We start from the raw sequence: 20,145 nt of genomic DNA, 5'->3' as shown, positions 1-20,145 counted from the left end.
CCTCTCCAGCAGAAGCTTTGACCGTTGGATTGATCTGATGTGAGCAATTAAGTAGGTGCACCTTATGATGTGTTTCGCTGGAAAAAAACCAGTGGCATGATTTGAATTAAGTTTGTTTCTAAAAGGAAGGCTTTACCGTGATAACATTAAAAAATAACATTTTTATATTTTACATTTTTCAAATGTTACGGTCTTGCATAAAAGATAATTTAAAAAATTTAAAAATTAGTATATTATGTATGTTTGCTCAAATTTTTTTAAGGTATGCGTCATCGATAATAATGACTAATTTCCTCGAGCGCTCGCACTAACCAATAAATAACGGGTCAGTCACAATATGTTTCATTCTCATGGTGAGTATTAGGGGTGTTCGCGGATTGGATTGGATCGGTTTTGAGGAGAAAAATCATCCGATCCGATCTCATCGGTTTTATGATTTTGTCATCCAATGGATTTTTTACTAAATTCAAATCCAAACCAATCCGATCCAATCTATAGCGGTTTGGATTGAATTGGATTGTTCGGTTTTTGTTTCACTTTTTGTACTTAAAAATTGTGTTGTATAAATTTTAAAAATATATAATATATGATAAATACAACGATACATAATTTATAACATTATTATAACATTCATAAATTATAACATAGTCAACATATTTTTAAATTATGATTATAATTGTTTACTTTGGTGCATGTATATAGTTCAAATAATTACTTGAACTGTTTTTATTAAAACGTAATTTTATAAATAAGCATGTGTGATGTAATCAATATATATACAATAAATATGTACTATGTAAGTGTAAATGAAATGATATATGTATAACTAAAATTATACATATTTGTGAATGTTCGGTTTGGATTGGATTGGTTCGGTTTTGGAAATCAAATCCAAAATCCGATCCGATCCAATAAATAATTTCGGTTTTTTCAATTTTCAGTCCGTTCGGTTTTCGGTTTGATTGGATTTCGGTTTTTTTGGATCGGTTTATCGGTTTTGTTTGGATTGGTTCGGTTATGAACACCCCTAGTGAGTATCATGTAATCGTGAAAGATAAAATATTTAAATATTTACAATAATAGAATAGAATATTGAGTGAATTTTAATGAAGTAATTTCTATTTTAATTTTGGTTTTTATCATATATTTCGAAAGTTTTCCCGAATGATAGATCAAGAGGTAAGAGTTAGAGACATGTGAGTTGAGTGGGGGAGGTCCAGGGACCAATCCCTGGAGGTGCAATTTATCTTTCCGATGTACCAAAAAAAATTCATACTAAAAAAATAAAAAATTACTTCTTCAAATTCCTTTAATTTTATCTATTTGAAAAAATTAAATTTCAAACCCACTTATTTGAATAAGTTTATTTTTTTGATAAAAATTATTTTAATAAATTAAAATAAAACTTTTTTTTTTGTTAAATCAAAGCAGAAATTAAGCATTAAAAAATATAGCATTAAAAAAGAAAAAAAACACAGATATATTAGTGTAAATTATAAAATGTGAAAAAAATATAAGTTTAATTACTATGCACTGACGGTGTAAAAAAATTACACTGTCAAACAATCAGATTTTAAGGATGTGAGAAAATCTGGTTTTTATTTAATTACATTAAATGACGTGACACATCCTTACAATCTGATTAGTTGACGATGTAAAAAAAAATTATACTGTCAGTGCCTCATTTTTTTCTCAAAAAATATTATATGAGCTAGCTTTTTTTGAAAGTATTGTAGCTTTTAATTACTTTATATATTTCTTAAATTTTCATATCTTACGGTAAACTATTTGATTATTAAAATTAAGCATCTAAAAAAATGAACCAGGTATGAGGTATCTAATATACTAATATATTATATTATCAACCAATAAAAAAGACTAATATGTTGCACTACTCCTAATATCCGAGTTTGAAAATTTGAAAATATAAAAATGTTATCAGAGTGACGGTAAGGCCTTCCTTTTAGAAACAAATTTAATTCAAATCATGCCACTGGTTTTTTTTCCAGCGAAACACATCATAAGGTGCACCTACTTTTACATCGTCCCTGTTTTGCCTCTTCTAACACTAGTGTGGCGTGGCATCATCACTGTTCGTTGTTACTCATGAAGTCGCTTACAATCTTCAATTCCAAAACCATTCCCTTCAGAATCCTCAACCTCAACTCACTCTCTCACTCCCAATCACGCTCTTTCTCCCTTCGCGTTTCCACCCCACCACTCACTGAATCCTCAATCCTTCATTCCATCGAATCTTCTCAGTGGCATTTCATCGAACACCTTGCCCCTCACTTCACCCCTTCCCTCCTCTCCTCCATTCTCACTTCCCTTCACCTGAAACCAGACCACGTTCTCACCCTCCTCACCCACCTCCACAACCACCCTCACTCCCTTGACCTCACCACCCGATGCCTCGCCGTCTGCATCCTCTACCGCCTCAAATCCCACAAACACTCCCTCCACATCCTCAACCCCCTCATCCACACCGCCAACCCCGCCACGATTCTCGACGAATTGGCACGTGCCCGCGAACGTCTCAATGTTGGCACCACCGTCGTATTCGATCTTCTCATCAGGGCTTATTGTGAACTCAAGAAGCCTAATGAGGCTCTGGAGTGTTTCTACTTGATGAAGGAAAAAAAGGTTCTGCCTAAGATTGATACTTGCAATCAGATGTTGAGTTTGTTCCTCAAGTTGAATAGAATCCAGATGGCCTGGATTCTGTATGCTGAGATGTTCAGGATGCAGATTAAGTCGAGTTTGCGCACTTTCAACATTATGATTAATGTTTTGTGTAGAGAAGGGAAGTTGAAAAAGGCTAAGGAGTTTATTGGGCACATGGAGGCTCTTGGGGTGAAGCCTGAGGTTGTTACTTATAATACAGTCATACATGGGCATTGTGTGAGAGGGAAGTTTGAAGCAGCTCGTGAGATGTTTAAGACAATGAAAGATAAAGGACTAGAACCAGATTCTTACACCTGTAATTCTTTCATTTTTGGGATGTGTAAAGCAGGAAGGCTTGAGGAGGCATCTGATTTACTTCGCAATATGTTAAAGTTTGGATTGGTGCCGAATGCAGTTACGTATAATGCCTTGATTGATGGGTTCTGCAACAAAGGGGATCTGGATAAAGCTTTTGCATATAGGGATGAGATGATAAGTAGAGACATAGTGCCATCTCTTGCTACTTACAATTTGTTTATTCATGCGATGTTCATGGAAGGGAAGATGGGGGAAGCTGAGAATTTGATTGAAGAAATGCGAGAAAAAGGAATGAAGCCTGATGTTTTTACTTATAACATATTGATTAACGGGTATTGCAGATGCGGGGACGCGAGGAAAGCCTTCAGCCTTTATGATGAAATGGTGGGGAAAAGGATTCAGCCCACACTGGTAACATATACATCACTTATATATGTTTTGGGTAGAAAGAGTAGAATGAGGGAGGCGGATTACTTGTTTAAGCAGGCTCAGAAACAAGGCCTTTTGCCAGATATCATAATGTTTAATGCATTGATCGCCGGTCACTGTGCAAATGGTAATATTGATCGTGCATTTCAACTCTTAGGAGAGATGGATAATGCGAAGGTCCTTCCTGATGAAGTCACTTATAATACCTTGATGCAAGGGTACAGCAGGGAGGGGAAAGTGGAGGAGGCTCGGAAACTTCTTGATGAGATGAAGAGAAGGGGGATCAAGCCTGATCATATTAGTTACAATACACTCATTAGTGGTTATAGTAAACGAGGTGATGTGAAGGATGCGTTAAGAGTTCGTGATGAAATGACGAAGATAGGATTTGACCCTACGATTCTCACTTACAATGCTCTTATAAAAGGCTTGTGCAAGAACCGTGAAGGTGAGCACGCTGAAGAGCTCCTCAAAGAAATGGTTAGTAAAGGCATTACTCCTGATGACAGTACCTACCTATCTTTAATTGAGGCCATGGAGACTGCTGATGACCTGGTGGGAAATGATGGTGAGTGAATTTGCACTTATCTTCATTTACTTGAAATTGAATGGAGAAAGGGATGTACTAGAAGAAAATAAGTTATTCAGGGACTATGTGGAAAGTTCTATCTTTGAAGTTCGGACACAAGTGTCTTGCCATTTCTGATTCTAAAAGCTGTGTCATTGAGCAAACATGTGACTGTACATGAAGAACAAGATAATGGAGTTTAGGTACAATTTTCCTTTGCTCACTTTTGTTATAAGATTATGATTCTTTTTATTTCAAAGTCATGTTAGTTATGTTTTGTATACTTCAGAAAATATTTTTGCTGTTTTTGTTTGAGATTAGAAAAGAATAGCTAACGGTTGAATATGGCCTTCTTTGATGCTATTTGAAATTACACAGGAAGGTTGTTGTGAATAGGTGCAAAAGTGAGTGAAATATTTATTTATTTTCTAATAAACAATCTTTTCCTGAAAGCTATGTCAGCTCTTTTTTCTGGTTTTATTCACTGCTCATGATCTCAGTCTCTGCATTGTTTTGTAGTTAAATTGTTGCTCTCATCTGGCTATACACACTTGTGGCCTTTTGCAGTATTATACTGCTTAATCCTTGTCAACGTTTATGGTCAAAGTTATATTCCCCTGATGTGAATAGAGTTTTCTGCTACCATTAGCTGGTGGACATGTCCCCGAGGCTTAGCTCAAGTAGTAAGAGCTAGGGGATATAAGGGTTGGGAGGGATGAATGGTGAAGGGTCCAGGGTTCGAACCTTGGGAATGGACTAATTTACTAACAGTACTAACAACTAACGTTGGCCTATCACGAAAAAAAAGAGCTGCTGGATATGAATAAAGTTGCACCACCTTCTAAATATCTCATCTTACAGCCTCTCTGTCCTTGTGTGCTTGGTTAACACTTGACAATGACATAGCATATTACTTCACAGTTTATACTTTATATGGAGAAAATCTGGCTTATCATTTTAATGTCGTTATCTAAATGTGAGTCTTTATATTATCTGATAATTTTAACATCTCATACTGTGGAAGTCCTTGATAAAAGATGATGGATCAAGACTGGCTTATTCTTCAAGAAAACCAGTAAATCAGTGGAAAGTGAGGCAATCAGAAAACCAATTGCCAATCAAATTAGTCCAAAACCAGTTAAACTGGTGACACTTAATGGCTGAAATTTGATTTGAACTTTTACCTAGGATTTTGTTTAAGCCGGAAACATTCACATTTTAGTTGGGTTAGCTCTCTCAACAGATATTTTTCTCATACACAACACTCGAACTGTACTTTAGAAAAATAAGTATGTACCATTTGAACCAAACACGTAGGAAATACCATAGATTAGTGAAATGGTAAATTATTATTTGAGCTCAATTCAACTTTTTTTCCAGTCAAGAACCTAAATACTAAAGTTGAAAACAAGAATTATAGGAGGATGCCCCATCACTTTGCCAAGAGTTACTTCAAACTCATACTTCACCTTCATGTTTTCTTCTTTTTTCTGGCAAATGGATTTGGAAAATGTTCACCAATTGGCAAGGAATGTCACACTTCAAGAATTATAGTGCTGTAAATGTATTGTACAGAACTAGTTATTCATTCATTGCATCAAATAACACTGAACCTTTGGTCACAATCTGTTAGCAATCAATTTTTATATGTAACAAATCCTTTGGTCGTTAACATGTAGACTGTAGTGGCTAATTTTGCAATAGATTTTGTGACGGGTTGTCACGGAGCTTCACCAAAAAATAATGATCATACGAGCATAGTAGTTTTAACATATTTTAATTTCTTCGATAATCTTACATAATTTGCACCATGGAATCTCATTTTAGTATTTTACTATTTTACATGTCTGTTTTTTTTTGAATGTGACAACTTCATGGTCAGCTACCAAAATATTATTAGCTCAAATGCCTTTTAGTTCTTTTACTTTTACTTAGTATCTTATTTTAAATTGATAAATATGTTAGAGAAATAATCTGATTTCTGATTTTTTGTAAAACCATACACAAATAACTTTATAAAATATATAAATGATTATTTTTTAGAAAATTAGTAATTATATCATGAAAATAAGAAATGAGAAACAGACTTTATATATAATATTCAATTGCAGTTCAATTTTTTATACTCAATCAAATACTAAGGGGTTATATATGTAGTTAAAATTATAATTCTATTCTATTGACTTTGAGTTATAAAGCACCACACACATAATATGATAATATTATTATGTTTCATCTTCTGTTCTGTCATGTTCCACCATCAAACACTAACTTAATGACATTGCTAAAGTGTGTTTTCTTGATATTACTCATTATAGGCTCTTGTGATTTCTCTGCTTCTTTCTCCCCTCTACTTTCAAATCTTCTCCTTCAATTTCTTTCGTCTGGATTTTTTGTTAAGTTGTGAAAAAAATTGATAAAGTTTGGATTGGATGAAACGAAAAAAAATTCTAAGTCAATCACTTTCTTATTATTGGTGTTGGGTGACTCTGTACAATATACATGTTTTTTTTTCTTGCGTTTCATGAAAAAGGTTTTGGTAATGAGATCAAAAGCGAAAGAATGATGTTAGAAACAATGAATTGATTGAATGATTCTTCTTCGATTCAATGCTTGAAGTTTACAGCTTATATACAAGTTCCTAATCAGTGAAAGATAAAGAAAACTAACTGACTGACTTCTAACAAACTCTAACTAACTGCTAACAAACTCTAACGGACTTGACTTGTGAGTCAAGTTACTAATTTAAATACAATAATTCCAATAAATGATTGGAAAATTTTAAAAATATGGATGGAAAATTACCAAAATTGCATAGTTAAAAAAATAGGTGTACTATAACTGCTAAAAAAATTTAGGAGGACAAAATCATGAAATCATAAATATAGGAATTCCTCCGTTTCTGCTGCTGTTCCAACGAGAGTAGTTCCTAAACAAGTTTCTTCCCTGGAATTTCATTAATTCCCAAAATCATTTTGAGAGAAAAAACGTGGTGAACAAGTTGTTCATTTCCAACGTGACTCTGATTCTGTTTTCTCATCAGATCTTCCCCTTACATCTACACACAGAAATTGAAAAACCTTATTATTCTTCACACCATATCATCATGCAGTCGCTTATGGTGCGACGATTTGGAACTCTCATTCTCAACTCCCTCCCCCACTCCCGAACACGCTCTTTCTCCTCCGTTTCTGCCACCGTTGCTGTTCCCAGTCCCACACCCACTACATTCCCACCACCAATCACTAAATCCACTCTCCTTCAAGCAGTTGAATCTTCTCAACGACCACTTTTCCCCACACCTCACCCCTTCCATTCTCCCCTCGGTTCAAGCCTCCTTCGACCTCACCACTCGATGCCTTGCCTTTTGCACTCTCTTCCGCCTCTAATACCCCAAACCCTCCGTCCACCGCCTCCTCCACCCTCTCATTCTCACCTGTGCCACCAATCCAGAGTCAATTCTCAACGAACTGGCACGTGCCTGGGAGTGTCTCAACGTTAACTCCACCTGCATCTTTGATGCTCTCATCACGGCTTATTGTGAACTTGAGAAGCACGATGAGGCTCTGAAGTGCTTCTACATGATGAAGGAAAAAGGGTTTCTACCAAACATTGAAACTTGCAATGACATGTTGATGTTGTTCCTCGAGTTGACTAGAAACCAGGTTGAGGAGTTTATTAGGCGCTTGGAGACTATTGGGGTGAAGCCTGCTATTTATAAATATAACACACTCATACTCATACACAATGGAGAGAAGTTCGAAGCAGCTTGTGTGATCTTTCAGGATATGTCAGATGATGGACTTGTTCGATATGCTTATAGCGATAATTCTTACATTTTTGTGATGTATAAAGAAGGAAGGCTTGAAGAGGCATCTGATTCACTTCCTAAGATGTTAGAGTCAGAGTCGGAATTGGTGCCACATGCATTAATATATGATGCCTTGATTGATGAATGTTGCACAAAAGGGATTGAAGGGAGTCGGGAGGATATAGAAAAGACTATTGCATACAAAGATGAGATGATAAGTAGAGGGATAGAGCCAACTCTTGTCACTTACACTTTGTTGATTGAGGCACTGTTCGAGGTAGGGCACTCTTGGGGAGCTGAGGATATGATAAAAGAAATGCAAGAAAAAGGATTGAAGGCGGATGTTTATACTTATAACACATTGATGAGTGGTTATGCTAAATGCAAGTTCAGAGATGCACACATAGGCCTTTATGATGAAATGGTGGAGAAAAGGATTCAGCCCAATCTGTTGACATATAATACCATGATGCTAGGGCACTGCAGGTGTTCGGAAGTGGAGGAAGCTCGGAAACTTTTTGATGAGATGAAGATAAGGGGGATCAAACCTGATCATATTAGTTACAATTTACTCATTGTTGGTTATGGTGATAGAGGAGGTGATGTGAAGGAGGCTTTCAGAGTTCGGGATGAAATGTTGAAGAATGGAATTGATCCTACCTTTACCACTTACGATGCTCTTATACTAGGCTTGCGCATAAACCATGAAGTTGAGCAAGCTAAAGAGCTCCTCAAAGAAATGATTAGTAAGGGCATCTGTACTCCTGATGACAAGAAGTACCTAGTTTTAACTGAAACGGTACATAGAGAAAGGTAATGGTATTAACGCACAATTTGCCTTAGCTCAATTTTCTTTGGAGATTATAATTTTTATTTTATTTTGACAATCATATACTCATATTATTTATGACACAGTCTTTGACAAAATATTGTCTACTGTTTCTCTGTTTGAGATTTAGAAAAGAATAGCTATCGGTTGATTTTGCTTTCTTGCATAAATGCAAAAATGAGAAAAATATTCATTTCTTTACTAATAAACAATCTCTGCCCTAAATACATGTTTATACTTAGTCTGGTTTTCAGTCTCTACTTTAGTTGGAAATTGCCATATACTTTCACTATATGGCAAAATATTTCTAGTGTTTCTGTTTATAATCATTGAACAACTATTAATTTAAGCAGCCATGCACCTTTACTAAGAAAATAAACACTATAGATTGAGAAGAAGAACGGATGAGTTAAGAAAAAGACAATAGATTAGTGAAATTAAGGCTACCTACTTTGGACAACTTGCTAAGGAGGGGTGTGGCAATTAACAACAACAGGGATGGTAAATGCTTTTTCTGTTCTTGCCATTTAGAGGATGTTGTCCATGTCTCCTTTGGGTGCGTTTTTTTCTTACAATCTATGGATGTGTTGCTATTCATGGTTGGGGGTGGTAACTGTACTAGGCCTTGAGCATGAATCTCATTTCTTTCACCATGAACGTTGGGGGAAAAACAAAAATCAGAAGATGTGTTGGAGAACAATCTAGATTAGTGAAAGATAACATGCTAATGTACCGAGTACCACTGACTAGCTTGGCGCAGGGTGTTTTGAGTGTTGTCCTCTGAGAAGTTCTAGAGTTTTTCTGCATTTATTATAAAAATTGGTCTTTGACATCTGCTCTGATGGATTGATTGGAATTAGAAAAGAGTGGGGGTTTGTGTTTTTGAGATATTGCAAGTAAGAAGCTTTGGAAGTTTGCATCTTATTTCTTGCTTGGGTTGTGAATAGCACAGGGAGTTGTTTGGGGCTCATGTTAATGAAACATGTCATGAATTCCCACTTTTGATTGTATGCAAAGTTTTTTTTTTTATAAGCTAAAGAAATTGTATTCAAATTTAGCACAATGGGTGCTAAGCCTAAATACGAGAAGGTAGGAATTCCATACTTCGATTTCATGACTTTAATTGTTCTATTTTTTCCTCTAATGAATGTTTTTTTGCTTTGTTGCACTTTGGTGATAGATTACTATTTTACTTTTAATAACATAATATCCAGCTCTACCTTCTTGTCCTATTAGGTGTTTGTGGAATAAAGAAAAAAGAAAATTGTTTAAGGTTACAGATTGAATGTTATAACTATCACTTATTGTCAAAATTGATTATAGAATTTCTTGGAAGAAGGAAGTAACATGAAATTAAAATGTCGGCAGCTCCCTCAGTCATTTTATATTTACAGTTTAAGGTTATACTTGTGATTTAGTGCAATAAATTTCTTCATTTGGTATTGTAATGGTTATAGAGAGTCATGTACCGGTTAACTTCTTTATTAGAATAATTAGAATAAAGAAGGTAACAAGTAGCTCCCTATCTCATACTCTTTAACCATTACAATACCAAATGAAGTTGTCAAAGAGATGGATAAAATTAAAAACTCTAATTGAGCAGGGGTAGTTTAGAGACTACTTTAAAAGTCAGAGTCAAATAGAAGGATTTGTCACAATGGTTGCCTCCTAAAATGATGTTAACTGATGATTTTGTTCTTTTCTTAAAGGCTGAAGTGGAAGTTGAGATACTTGATCAGCTTAAAGCTAGCAGGATGAAGAAAATTACTTTCAAGAATCAAGGAGAACTCGAAGTGATATTTTTATGTGCAGATTTAAAAATAGATCCATATGTTGCCCGAGAGAGCAGTGTGGCACATTGATTGATTTTGAAGACACTAAACCAGCTGACACGAACAATCATATAGCAAAAGCATAAGGTATAAGTTGTCCAGGGATTTCCTTTCATGAGCATTTTTCTCGTGCCTTAAGAGCCTGATTTCTAAATCTACTGTGTATTGCTGAAAATCATTGTTACAAGGGCATATATATGACCACTGAATAGAAAAATTATCTGATATATGAGTTGTTTGCATGAGGTCCCTTTTTTCCTATCCTTCCTATGTGAACCCAGATAATTGTTTTCTCTTCTTTTTTGGTTTTCTTTTCCATCCTTCCTACAATGAGTACATGAATTATAGTTTGTGACATTGAACAAATTTAGGTTATCTGGTTTGGATCAGTTTGTCGAACATGATTTGTTTTTATATATCATCACTATGTCTATTTCTTCAAAGATTTTGTGTTTCAGCTCACATTCTTCATGATGCAGTTCTCCTCATGTCCATTATGTTGTATTTTAAAGTGAAGAATGATGGTTCTTTGTGCTCCTCTCATGAAGGGTATAGCTCTTAGTATGTTAAGTATTTGTTGCTACTAAATTGATATTGAGAGATGGTGTTATGGAGCTATTATGCAGCAATTGAGGAATTATTGACATCTTGGTTCAAATATACCTAGCATTTAAGCAGTTGAGGAAGTATTTGGTTTAAATTGGTAGGAATTATTGATGAATGTTCTTATGATATTTCATTATGCAAAAGCTGGTTTATCAGACACCTTTGTCTCTCAAAACAATTTCATGGGTCTTCCTATACTGGCTTTTAGAGGTGGTGCTATTATAAAAAGTTTTAGTGATGTATATGATTGTAAAACTTTGATTTTGCATGCTGTGTACATGGAATCTTCATTTTCTCTGTGATCTCTTAAGTGGTAATTAAAGATATGTTGCGGCTTCCTCAAGTGGAACAATGTACTGCTTTGGAGTTCTCTATTCCCATTTGGGTTTTCTTTTCGTGTATGTTATCAGTTTAGTTTTTTGTTAATGTTTCATTTACACACACACTTTGTTTGCTCTGTTCTTGAGTATTTCTTGTGCTCAAAATTTATTTTCAATCATGAATAGTGTGTTGGCTAATTAAAAAAGAGTCACTATTATGTTTTGATCTTCATTTTAAATGTTTGGTTTTTATGAATTACAATTAGGCCTTGATCATTTACAAGCACATAAACTCTATTTTAGTCCTTACACGAGGTATCAATTGGTGCACTGCAAACTAAAAACAAAAAAAGTCTATGGATTAAGAAGATAGCACAAAAACTATTTTCCACTATAAATATCATAAGTCTTTTAAACCTATCATTGTCATGAAGTTCACATACTAAAAAGACCGCTATGATGTAAAATTTGCACTTTCAAGAATTATAAGCAGGTAGATAAAATTTTGATATGAACTTAGAATTTGTTTTAGATATAAATATGTTTTTCTAAAGCTGCAACTAAAAATTGTCAAAATTTGAAAAAAATAATAATTTATTTTGTTCTAGACACATGGTTTACTATTTTTCAACTAAGAGGTTTTATTAAATTTAATTCAATGCAGATTTTTTTTACTAAACCTGTATCATTTTGTTTCTATAAAATTAGGTTGTCATATAGGTGGATATGATTATGATAGCAAGTAAGTAAAGTCGTGCAAATGAAAAATATCAAAAGAAATTAAACACAAATTAAAAAATTTCCAAAACCGAAATTTCTTTCCTAACTATTAGATAAATCAATCACTATACACCATCATAATCTTATCATATGGAAATATAATTTTTTTTTGAAACTATGTTGAAATATAATTGGAAGTTTATTAAATTATAAAAGATAAATAAATATTACATGACACATATACCTCTTAGAGATTAATTTCTATGCACTGACAGTATAAATAAGTTTTACACCATCATTCAATCACATCCATTCATTTTGTTAGCTCACAATTAATTTTGAATTTAATAATATCTAAAATAGAAAATGAAAAGTTGTGATTGAATGATGGTGTAAAACTTATTACACCGTCGGTGCATAGAAATTAATCTCTACTTCTTATTGTGAGTTTGAATTTCATTATTCTTAAGAAACCCGCAATTAGGTTGCGCCATTTGTCCTAATTTTTTTTTTCTCTAAGGTTGGGTAGTAATTTAATTAACCAACATTTGAGCAACATATATTGGCTTAAAGGGTCCAAAGGCCCCTGAAATTACAAAGGGAATCAAATCCAAGACCTAGAAAAATTTTGCATCAAATTGGGTCCCTAGAAATTTTTTTTTAATTCAATTAAGGCCAAAGTGTGCCAGAGCCCAATTTTGTCCTAGTCAGCTTATCCACGTGGCTTTTTTAATTCTAAGTAAGTTAAATAAGCAGAAATTTTTTTTAATAAAATCATAATCTAAATAAAATTCCTAATCTAAACCAATAATATCAAATTCCTAATGTAATTCCCCTCAATTCAGCTTCATCCTCAACCCTTCTTCAGCCCCTATTCTAACTCTTTCCCCTAAACCTAAACCTAATCTTCTTCATGATATACAACAAAAACCAAGATCCATTGAAACATTAAATGTATCTGCTTCTTCTTCCTTTGGTCCTCTCTCTCTCTCAGTCGTTCCTCACTTCCTCACCAAAACAAAACCCTAAGTCGTGAGATCAGAATCCATGGACGGTGATTCTCTTGGAGTGCTCGGCGATTCAAGTACTCATGGCGACAGAGCAGTTAATGGTCGCTGGCGGCCCCCACTGTGTTCAGATCGCCGCCCTCGCCTCCGACTCCGAGGGAGAAATCTGAGCATTTTCGGGATTGGGGTTGAGAGACACCAAGGGAGGGTGAATGGGAGGTTGGTTGCGACAATGGAGTGGAGTTTAGAGGGTTTCAAGGTAAGAGTTTTAATCTGATGTGTGGGTGACCGGATCTGGGGTCTAGGGTGGGTTTGGGTTTCGTGGTGTTGGTTGTGATTGAGGCGGTGGCGCAACGAACTTCACGGTTAGGATCGTGAATTCAGCCTGGTGTATCCCCTGTTCTTCAACTTTCCATTCCTTTTTATTGTTATTCTTCTTTTCTTGCCTTTTCCCAGGTCAACAACACCAATTTGACAATCCCGTGTTCATAGTTGGATGATAGTGGCTTGGAAATTTTGGGTATTTGAGGTGTCTTCACCTCATGTTTCCAATCCATTGTATTGTTTGGTGCACCTCTGATTTCTATTTGCGTGTTGGCATGAGGAAGTGTTTCCGGCTGTGATTGTTGGTGGTGCTATGGTGGTTCTCTGGTGGTGGTGAATGATGGCGGTGTGGGAGGAAGAAGATGTTGGGGTTAAGAAAGGAAGAAGAAGAGGCTGAAGAAGATGAAGACCATTTTGTCTGGGTTTTGTTCTTGAGATGAAGATTGAAAGAAGAGTGAACGAGGGATGAGGGAGAGCAGGGAAGGGAGTGGATGAGATTGACATGAAGAAGATGATGATACAAATGAAGAAGAAGAAGAAGATGAAGATGAATAGATGATGATGATGATGATGATGATGATGATGATGATGAATAGATGATGATGATGATGATAAGGTTTTTAATTATTATTTTTAGATTAGGGATTTATATTTAGATTAGGATTTTATTAAGTTTTTTTTTTCTGCTTATATATCTGACTTGGAATTAAAATTAAAATTTTAATTAATTTTTCTAATTAAAAATAAATTAAAAAGCCACGTGGATAAGCTGACTAGTACAAAATTGGGCTCTGGCACACTTTGGCCTTAATTGAATTAAAAAAAATTTCTAGGGACCCAATTTGATGCAAAATTTTTCTAGGTCCTGGATTTGATTCCCTTTGTAATTTCAGGGGTCTTTGGACCCTTTAAGCCACATATATGATATACCTTATTTGTACCTCATTGTATGAACAATTTGTTTATCTTTTATGCCAGATTGCGCCAGAGATTACACTCATAAGCTCCATACTAACCGTAAACGGCGAACCAAACTTAATATTGCAGAGTTATCCAATTAATGTCTATAAGTAAGTGTTTTACTAATTAAAATTGTATGTTTTAGTAAATATGTCATTGTATTATTCCATATATATCAAATACTCAATGATTATAATTAACAATTGATTTGGGAAAAAATTACCCGTGCGGGCAAACGGGCTCTATCCTAGTAAGCCTTAGAACTTAGAAGCTAAAATATGTGCCACGTTGTTTGCCTTTCTCCATACGCACCGAAGCTCCACCTTAGCGAAATTGGCTGCCAAAGCTCTGCATTCCTGCATTATTGGTGCAATCAAAGGGGGGCAACTAGCTGTCATCAAAGCCCTGACCACCACACTGTTATAGCTAGCATCAGTAATGGCAGCCGTTGGTTAATTCATCAACCTTGCCATTGAAAATCCTGTAGTATCTGGCCCTCCAAATTGCATTTAAACCCTGCAGAATCTATATAACTACATAAGTACTTCAAAAACAGCAAATCTATAGTTTAAGAAACAAGAACATATATAACTAACAAATCCAATTTTGCTCAAAGCTATGAAACAAATATTAAACCATAACAATTCAATCCATGTTTACTCATTTACTCTCATGATTTTTCTCAACTACTTATGTTGCAATGGTGCTTGAAGGAAGCCAATAATCCAAATAATCCTTAGTGTGAGCCTGCAGCTTTTCAATGCTTCCTTTTGCAAGGCTGAAACTTCTCACATGCACAATGTTTCCCTCTTGTAGGCGCATATTTTCCACCATCTGACGGTTGGAACAGTAAAACACCAGAATGATAAATAGTTGGAAGCAAAATTTGATACCCAGTTTGATATATATATATATATGATTCCCTCATCAACGATGAGTTTCAGAACCCCCACAGTGAGTAACTCTTTCAGTAGAAGGATTTTTGGGTTCAAATAACATATGTGCAGATATGCTGGAAGATTTTTACATGGAAAAAAGTACCAATTTAACAAAGAGAACAAAATTCAAATAGTTACATGCAAAATTAGTGCTTCACATTCACATTCAATAAGTATAAAATTCTATAAACAAATTATTCTTGTTGTTAAAATCTAACTCTGCAATTAATATATCATTGACATGCTCAATTTCATTAATTTTATAAGGTAGATAAGATTACAATGTTTGCTTATTAGTTTGATGTCAAACCATTCATAGGAATACCAAGAACTCTTGCTTAATGATTATAAAGTTCTGGCTTTAGTTTTTGACTTTTTTTGCATTTCTATGCATTCAAGAAATTTTACCCATTATGCAACCCCATCTAGCCAAGAACTGATTACCTGAGTTTAGTCATGGTGTGAGTGATAGCTATGAATTTACTACTCTCTGTTTCTTACACACGTTGCATATGAAACATTTTGTTGTGTCTCATACTTTTCCAAGTGAGCTAAAAATTTCTCAATGTGATGCAAGCACCTGTGCTTACCCAGTTATCTAATAAAAAAACGATCAATGTAAGTCGTGAAACAATTGAAAAATAAAAAAAAATACACTCCAACAGATAATACAGTTAATCAGTTATACAGCATTGCATCAAAGTGTGAGATTATTTATTTGATTCATTTCCTAGTTATCAGGGAAAAATAAAAACAGAAAATACATTAACTGATGGGCTTCATTCATTTGGGCCTAGTGACTAGTTTTCTTTTCCTCTAATCTCCCTCCCTAGACCTAATTTCTATTAGAAAATCCCCAGAATTCACATCATCATCGATCATCATGAAATTGCTTAAACTCTTCATCAGTTGACGCAAAACGATCCTCAACTCCCTGACTCGCTCTTTGTCCTCTGCTTCCGTTGCTGTTTCCAGTCCCACGCCCACTGCATTACACCCACCACCTATCACTGAATCCACACTCCTTCAAGCAGTTGAATCTTCTCAGCGGCATTTCATCGAACACCTTTCCCCACACCTCACCCCTTCCATTCTCCCCTCTGTTCAAGCCTCCTTTGACCTCACCACTCGATGCCTCGCCTTTTGTACCCTCTTCCGCCTCTCATACCCCCAACCCTCCGTCCACCGCCTCCTCCACCCTCTCATTCTCACCGGTGCCACCAATCCAGAGTCAATTCTCAACGAACTGGCATGTGCCCAGGAGCGTCTCAACGTCAACACCACCAGGGTGTTTGAAGCTCTCATCACGGCTTATTGTGAACTTGAGAAGCCTGATGAGGCTCTGAAGTCCTTCTATTTTATGAAGGAAAAGGGGTTTCTGCCAAATATTGAAACTTGCAATGACATGTTGATGCTGTTCCTCGAGTTTAATAGAAACCAGGCTCAGGAGTTTATTAGGCACTTGGAGACTATTGGGGTGAAGCCTGCTATTTATAATTATAACACACTAATACACAACGGAGAGAAGTACGAAGCAGCTTGTGTGATGTTTCAGGATATGACAGATGATGGACTTGTTCTTGGTTCTTACAGCATTAATTCTTTTATTTTTGTGATGTATAAAGAAGGAAGGCTTGAGGAAGCATCTGAGATACTTCCTGAGATGTTAGAGTCAAAGTCTGGGTTGGTGCCACATGCACTAATATATGATTCCTGGATTGATGAGTGCTGCGGTGAAGGGATTGAAGGGAGTTTGGATGATATAGATAAGGCTATTGCATACAAAGATGAGATGATAAGCAGAGGGATACAGCCAACGATTGTCACTTACACTTTGTTGATTGAGGCACTGTTCGAGGTAGGGCGCTCTTGGGGAGCTGAGGATATGATAAAAGAAATGCACGAAAAAGGGTTGAAGTCGGATGTTTATACTTATAACACATTGATGAGCGGGTATGCCAAACGCAAGTATATGGATAGACACATAAGCCTTTATGATGAAATGGTGGAGAAAAGGATCCAGCCCAATCTGTTAACATATAATACCATGATGCTAGCCTACTGCAGGTGTTGGAAAGTGAATGAAGCTCAAAAACTTTTTGATGAGATGAAGACAAAGGGGATCAAACCTGATTATATTAGTTACAATTTACTCATTGGTGGTTATTGTGATAGAGGAGGTGATGTGAAGGAGGCTTTCAGAGTCCGTGATGAAATGTTGATGGTGGGATTTGATCCTACCATTACCACTTACAAGGCTCTTGTACTGGGCTGTTGCACACACCATGAAGTTGAGCACGCTGAAGAGGTCCTTAAAGAAATGGTTAATAAAGGCATTTGTACTCCTGATGACAGAGAATACCTAGTTTTAACTGAAATGATTAAGGAAACAGCTGATGAAGTGGTGGGAAATAGGAAACGTTGATGAGTGAATTTGTGCTTGTTTTCATCTTCTTGAAATGAAGAACTAGATAATGGAATTAAGGCACTATTTGCCTTAGCTCACTTAGGAGATTATAATTTATTTATTTATTTCAAGAGTCGTGTTAGTTATGACATAGCCTTTCTCAAAATATTTTCTAGTGTTTCTGTTTGAGATTTAGAAAAGAATGACTATCGGTTGATTTAGCCTTTTTTTATATATGCAAAAATGAGTAAAATAGTCATCTTTTCTTGAGAACCATGAATTGAAAAATGAAAAATTCAATTGTGTATTCAATATTGATTGAAAAGGTGAATGATGAGGAAGGGAACCAGAGATTGAAATGGGCACAGTTTATGCTGAAAGTATATTTTCCAGCTCATGCAGTAAGAATGAGCAGAGATCTGTTGATAAATCATTATTAACTAATTTGACCAATTTTCATTTAGAAATTCATACAGGATATGCACTTTATCTGCCATGTAATTTGGTGTCATATTTTTTTTTTTAGAATATGCTCATTGTCTTAACAGAGAAATGTATGACAAGTTCAAGATAAGTAAAAGTACATGAAAATTACCAAGAAATCCAAGGAAAACATTGTTATGATTGTGAATTTTGAGAGCACTATGAAGATCCCAAATAACATTGTGTCCTCCTGGAGATTCTCTTCAAAAGAAATGATCCCCACCCTGAAACAACAACAACAGAATTTGTTGTTATAATCTACTCATTGCTGGTTACAGTAGAAGAGGTAATATGAAGGAGGCTTTCAGAGTCCGTGATGAAATGTTGAAGGTGGGATTTGATCCTACCATTACCACTTACAAGGCTCTTGTACTAGGCTGTTGCACACACCATGAAGTTGAGCAAGCTAAAGAGCTCCTCAAAGAAATGAAAAGGGCATCTGTACTCTTGATGACAAGAAGTACCTAGTTTTAACTAAAATGGTACATAGAGAAAGGTAATGGTATTAACGCACAATTTGCCTTAGCTCAATTTTCTTACTAGATTATAATTTTTTTTTTTATTTCGACAATCAAATACTCATGTTATTTATGACACAGTATTTGACAAAATATTGTTTACTGTTTCTCTGTTTGAGATTTAGAAAAGAATAGCTATCGGCTGATTTTGCTTTCTTGCATAAATGCAAAAATGAGAAAATTATTCATTTCTTTACTAATGAACAATCTCTGACCTAAAATATTCAGCTTGTGTGATCTTTCAGGATATGTCAGATTCAGGACTAGTTCGATATGCTTACAGCGATAATTCTTACAATTTTGTGATGTATAAAGAAGGAGGGCTTGAGGAAGCATCTGATTTACTTCCTGAGATGTTAGAGTTAGAGTCAGGATTAGTGCCACATACATTAATATATGATACCTTGATTGATGAGTGCTGCACAAAAGGGATTGGGACTAAAGGGAGTCTGGATGAAATAGATAAGGCTGTTGCATACAAAGATGAGATGATTAGCAGAGGGATAGAGCCAACGATTGTCACTTACACTTTGTTGATTGTGGCACTGTTCGAGGTAGGGCGCTCTTGGGGAGCTGAGGATATGATAAAAGAAATGCAAGAAAAAGGGTTGAAGCTGGATGTTTATACTTATAACACATTGATGAGTGGTTATGCTAAATGCAAGTACATAGATGCACACATAGGCATTTATGATGAAATGGTGGAGAAAAGGATTCAGCCCAATCTGTTGGCGTATAATACCATGATGCTAGGGCACTGCAGGTGTTCGGAAGCTCAGAAACTTTTTGATAAGATGAAGACAAGTGGGATCAAACCTGATCATCTTAGTTACAATTTACTCATTGCTGGTTATAGTTATAGAGGAGGTTATGTGAAGGAGGCTTTCAGAGTTCGGGATGAAATGTTGAAGAATGGAATTGATCCTACCTTTACCACTTACGATGCTCTTATACTGGGCTTGCGCATAAACCATGAAGTTGAGCAAGCTGAAGAGCTCCTCAAAGAAATGGTTAGTAAGGGCATTTGTACTCCTGATGACAAGAAGTATCTAATTTTAACTGATATGGTACATAGGGAAAGATAATGGTATCAACGCACAATTTGCCTTAGCTCAATTTTCTTAGGAGATTATAATTTTTTATTTATTACGACACAGTCTTTGACAAGATATTTTCTAGTGTTTCTGTTTGAGATTTAGAAAGGAATGGCTATCGGTTGATTTCGCTTTCTTGCATAGATGAAAAATGAGAAAAATATTCATTTCTTTTCTGATAAACAATCTCTGCCCTAAATACATGTTTATACTCTTAGGAAAGAAATGAATTAATTCACTGTTTAGCGGGGGCGGGGGTTATTTTTTATGTTTAGTGGGGGGGTTTGACCGTAGGTCGTTTAGCGGGGGTTTTAAAA

The 20,145-nt window shown here is 35.5% G+C and overlaps 4 protein-coding genes across 4 annotated transcripts; all 4 read left to right on the top strand.

Moving 5' to 3' along the window:
- Positions 1–1,990: 1,990 nt before the first annotated feature.
- LOC130747403 (pentatricopeptide repeat-containing protein At2g15630, mitochondrial-like) lies at positions 1,991–11,490 on the top strand. Its single transcript, XM_057600342.1, has 3 exons — positions 1,991–4,182; positions 10,329–10,538; positions 10,931–11,490. The coding sequence occupies exon 1, from the start codon at positions 2,107–2,109 to the stop codon at positions 3,985–3,987; it is 1,881 nt and encodes a 626-aa protein (XP_057456325.1). The 5' UTR covers positions 1,991–2,106; the 3' UTR covers positions 3,988–4,182; positions 10,329–10,538; positions 10,931–11,490.
- LOC130745020 (pentatricopeptide repeat-containing protein At2g15630, mitochondrial-like) lies at positions 7,564–10,481 on the top strand. The gene is made up of 2 exons (XM_057597172.1): positions 7,564–8,589; positions 10,329–10,481. Exons 1-2 carry the CDS (start codon positions 7,564–7,566, stop codon positions 10,479–10,481), a joined length of 1,179 nt encoding a protein of 392 aa, XP_057453155.1.
- A 1,654-nt stretch (positions 11,491–13,144) lies between the features above and the next one.
- LOC130745019 (pentatricopeptide repeat-containing protein At2g15630, mitochondrial-like) lies at positions 13,145–17,751 on the top strand. Its single transcript, XM_057597171.1, has 3 exons — positions 13,145–13,363; positions 14,407–14,498; positions 16,302–17,751. Exons 1-3 carry the CDS (start codon positions 13,145–13,147, stop codon positions 17,749–17,751), a joined length of 1,761 nt encoding a protein of 586 aa, XP_057453154.1.
- Positions 17,752–18,507: 756 nt separating this feature from the next.
- On the top strand, positions 18,508–19,819 carry LOC130745018 (pentatricopeptide repeat-containing protein At2g15630, mitochondrial-like). Its single transcript, XM_057597170.1, has 2 exons — positions 18,508–18,657; positions 18,980–19,819. The coding sequence occupies exons 1-2, from the start codon at positions 18,508–18,510 to the stop codon at positions 19,817–19,819; spliced, it is 990 nt and encodes a 329-aa protein (XP_057453153.1).
- The last annotated feature ends 326 nt before the right edge of the window (positions 19,820–20,145 follow it).

The sequence above is a fragment of the Lotus japonicus genome, chromosome 3 (assembly GCF_012489685.1).
Source record: "Lotus japonicus ecotype B-129 chromosome 3, LjGifu_v1.2".
In the NCBI taxonomy this organism is placed as follows: domain Eukaryota; kingdom Viridiplantae; phylum Streptophyta; class Magnoliopsida; order Fabales; family Fabaceae; genus Lotus; species Lotus japonicus.
This window is presented reverse-complemented; position numbering and strand designations above follow the sequence as displayed.

What these genes read in the sequence shown, in the direction of transcription:
- LOC130745020 (XM_057597172.1), top strand. Translation starts at nt 7,564, where the DNA reads ATGAAGGAAAAAGGGTTTCTACCAAACATTGAAACTTGCAATGACATG. An exon ending in ACCTAGTTTTAACTGAAACG is followed by an intron (nt 8,590 to 10,328) that starts GTACATAGAGAA and finishes CTTTTCTTAAAG; the next exon opens with GCTGAAGTGGAAGTTGAGAT.
- LOC130747403 (XM_057600342.1), top strand. Translation starts at nt 2,107, where the DNA reads ATGAAGTCGCTTACAATCTTCAATTCCAAAACCATTCCCTTCAGAATC.
- LOC130745019 (XM_057597171.1), top strand. Translation starts at nt 13,145, where the DNA reads ATGGACGGTGATTCTCTTGGAGTGCTCGGCGATTCAAGTACTCATGGC. An exon ending in GGAGTTTAGAGGGTTTCAAG is followed by an intron (nt 13,364 to 14,406) that starts GTAAGAGTTTTA and finishes CTTTTATGCCAG; the next exon opens with ATTGCGCCAGAGATTACACT. An exon ending in TATCCAATTAATGTCTATAA is followed by an intron (nt 14,499 to 16,301) that starts GTAAGTGTTTTA and finishes TGCTGTTTCCAG; the next exon opens with TCCCACGCCCACTGCATTAC.
- LOC130745018 (XM_057597170.1), top strand. Translation starts at nt 18,508, where the DNA reads ATGAAGGAGGCTTTCAGAGTCCGTGATGAAATGTTGAAGGTGGGATTT. An exon ending in AAGAAATGAAAAGGGCATCT is followed by an intron (nt 18,658 to 18,979) that starts GTACTCTTGATG and finishes GTGATCTTTCAG; the next exon opens with GATATGTCAGATTCAGGACT.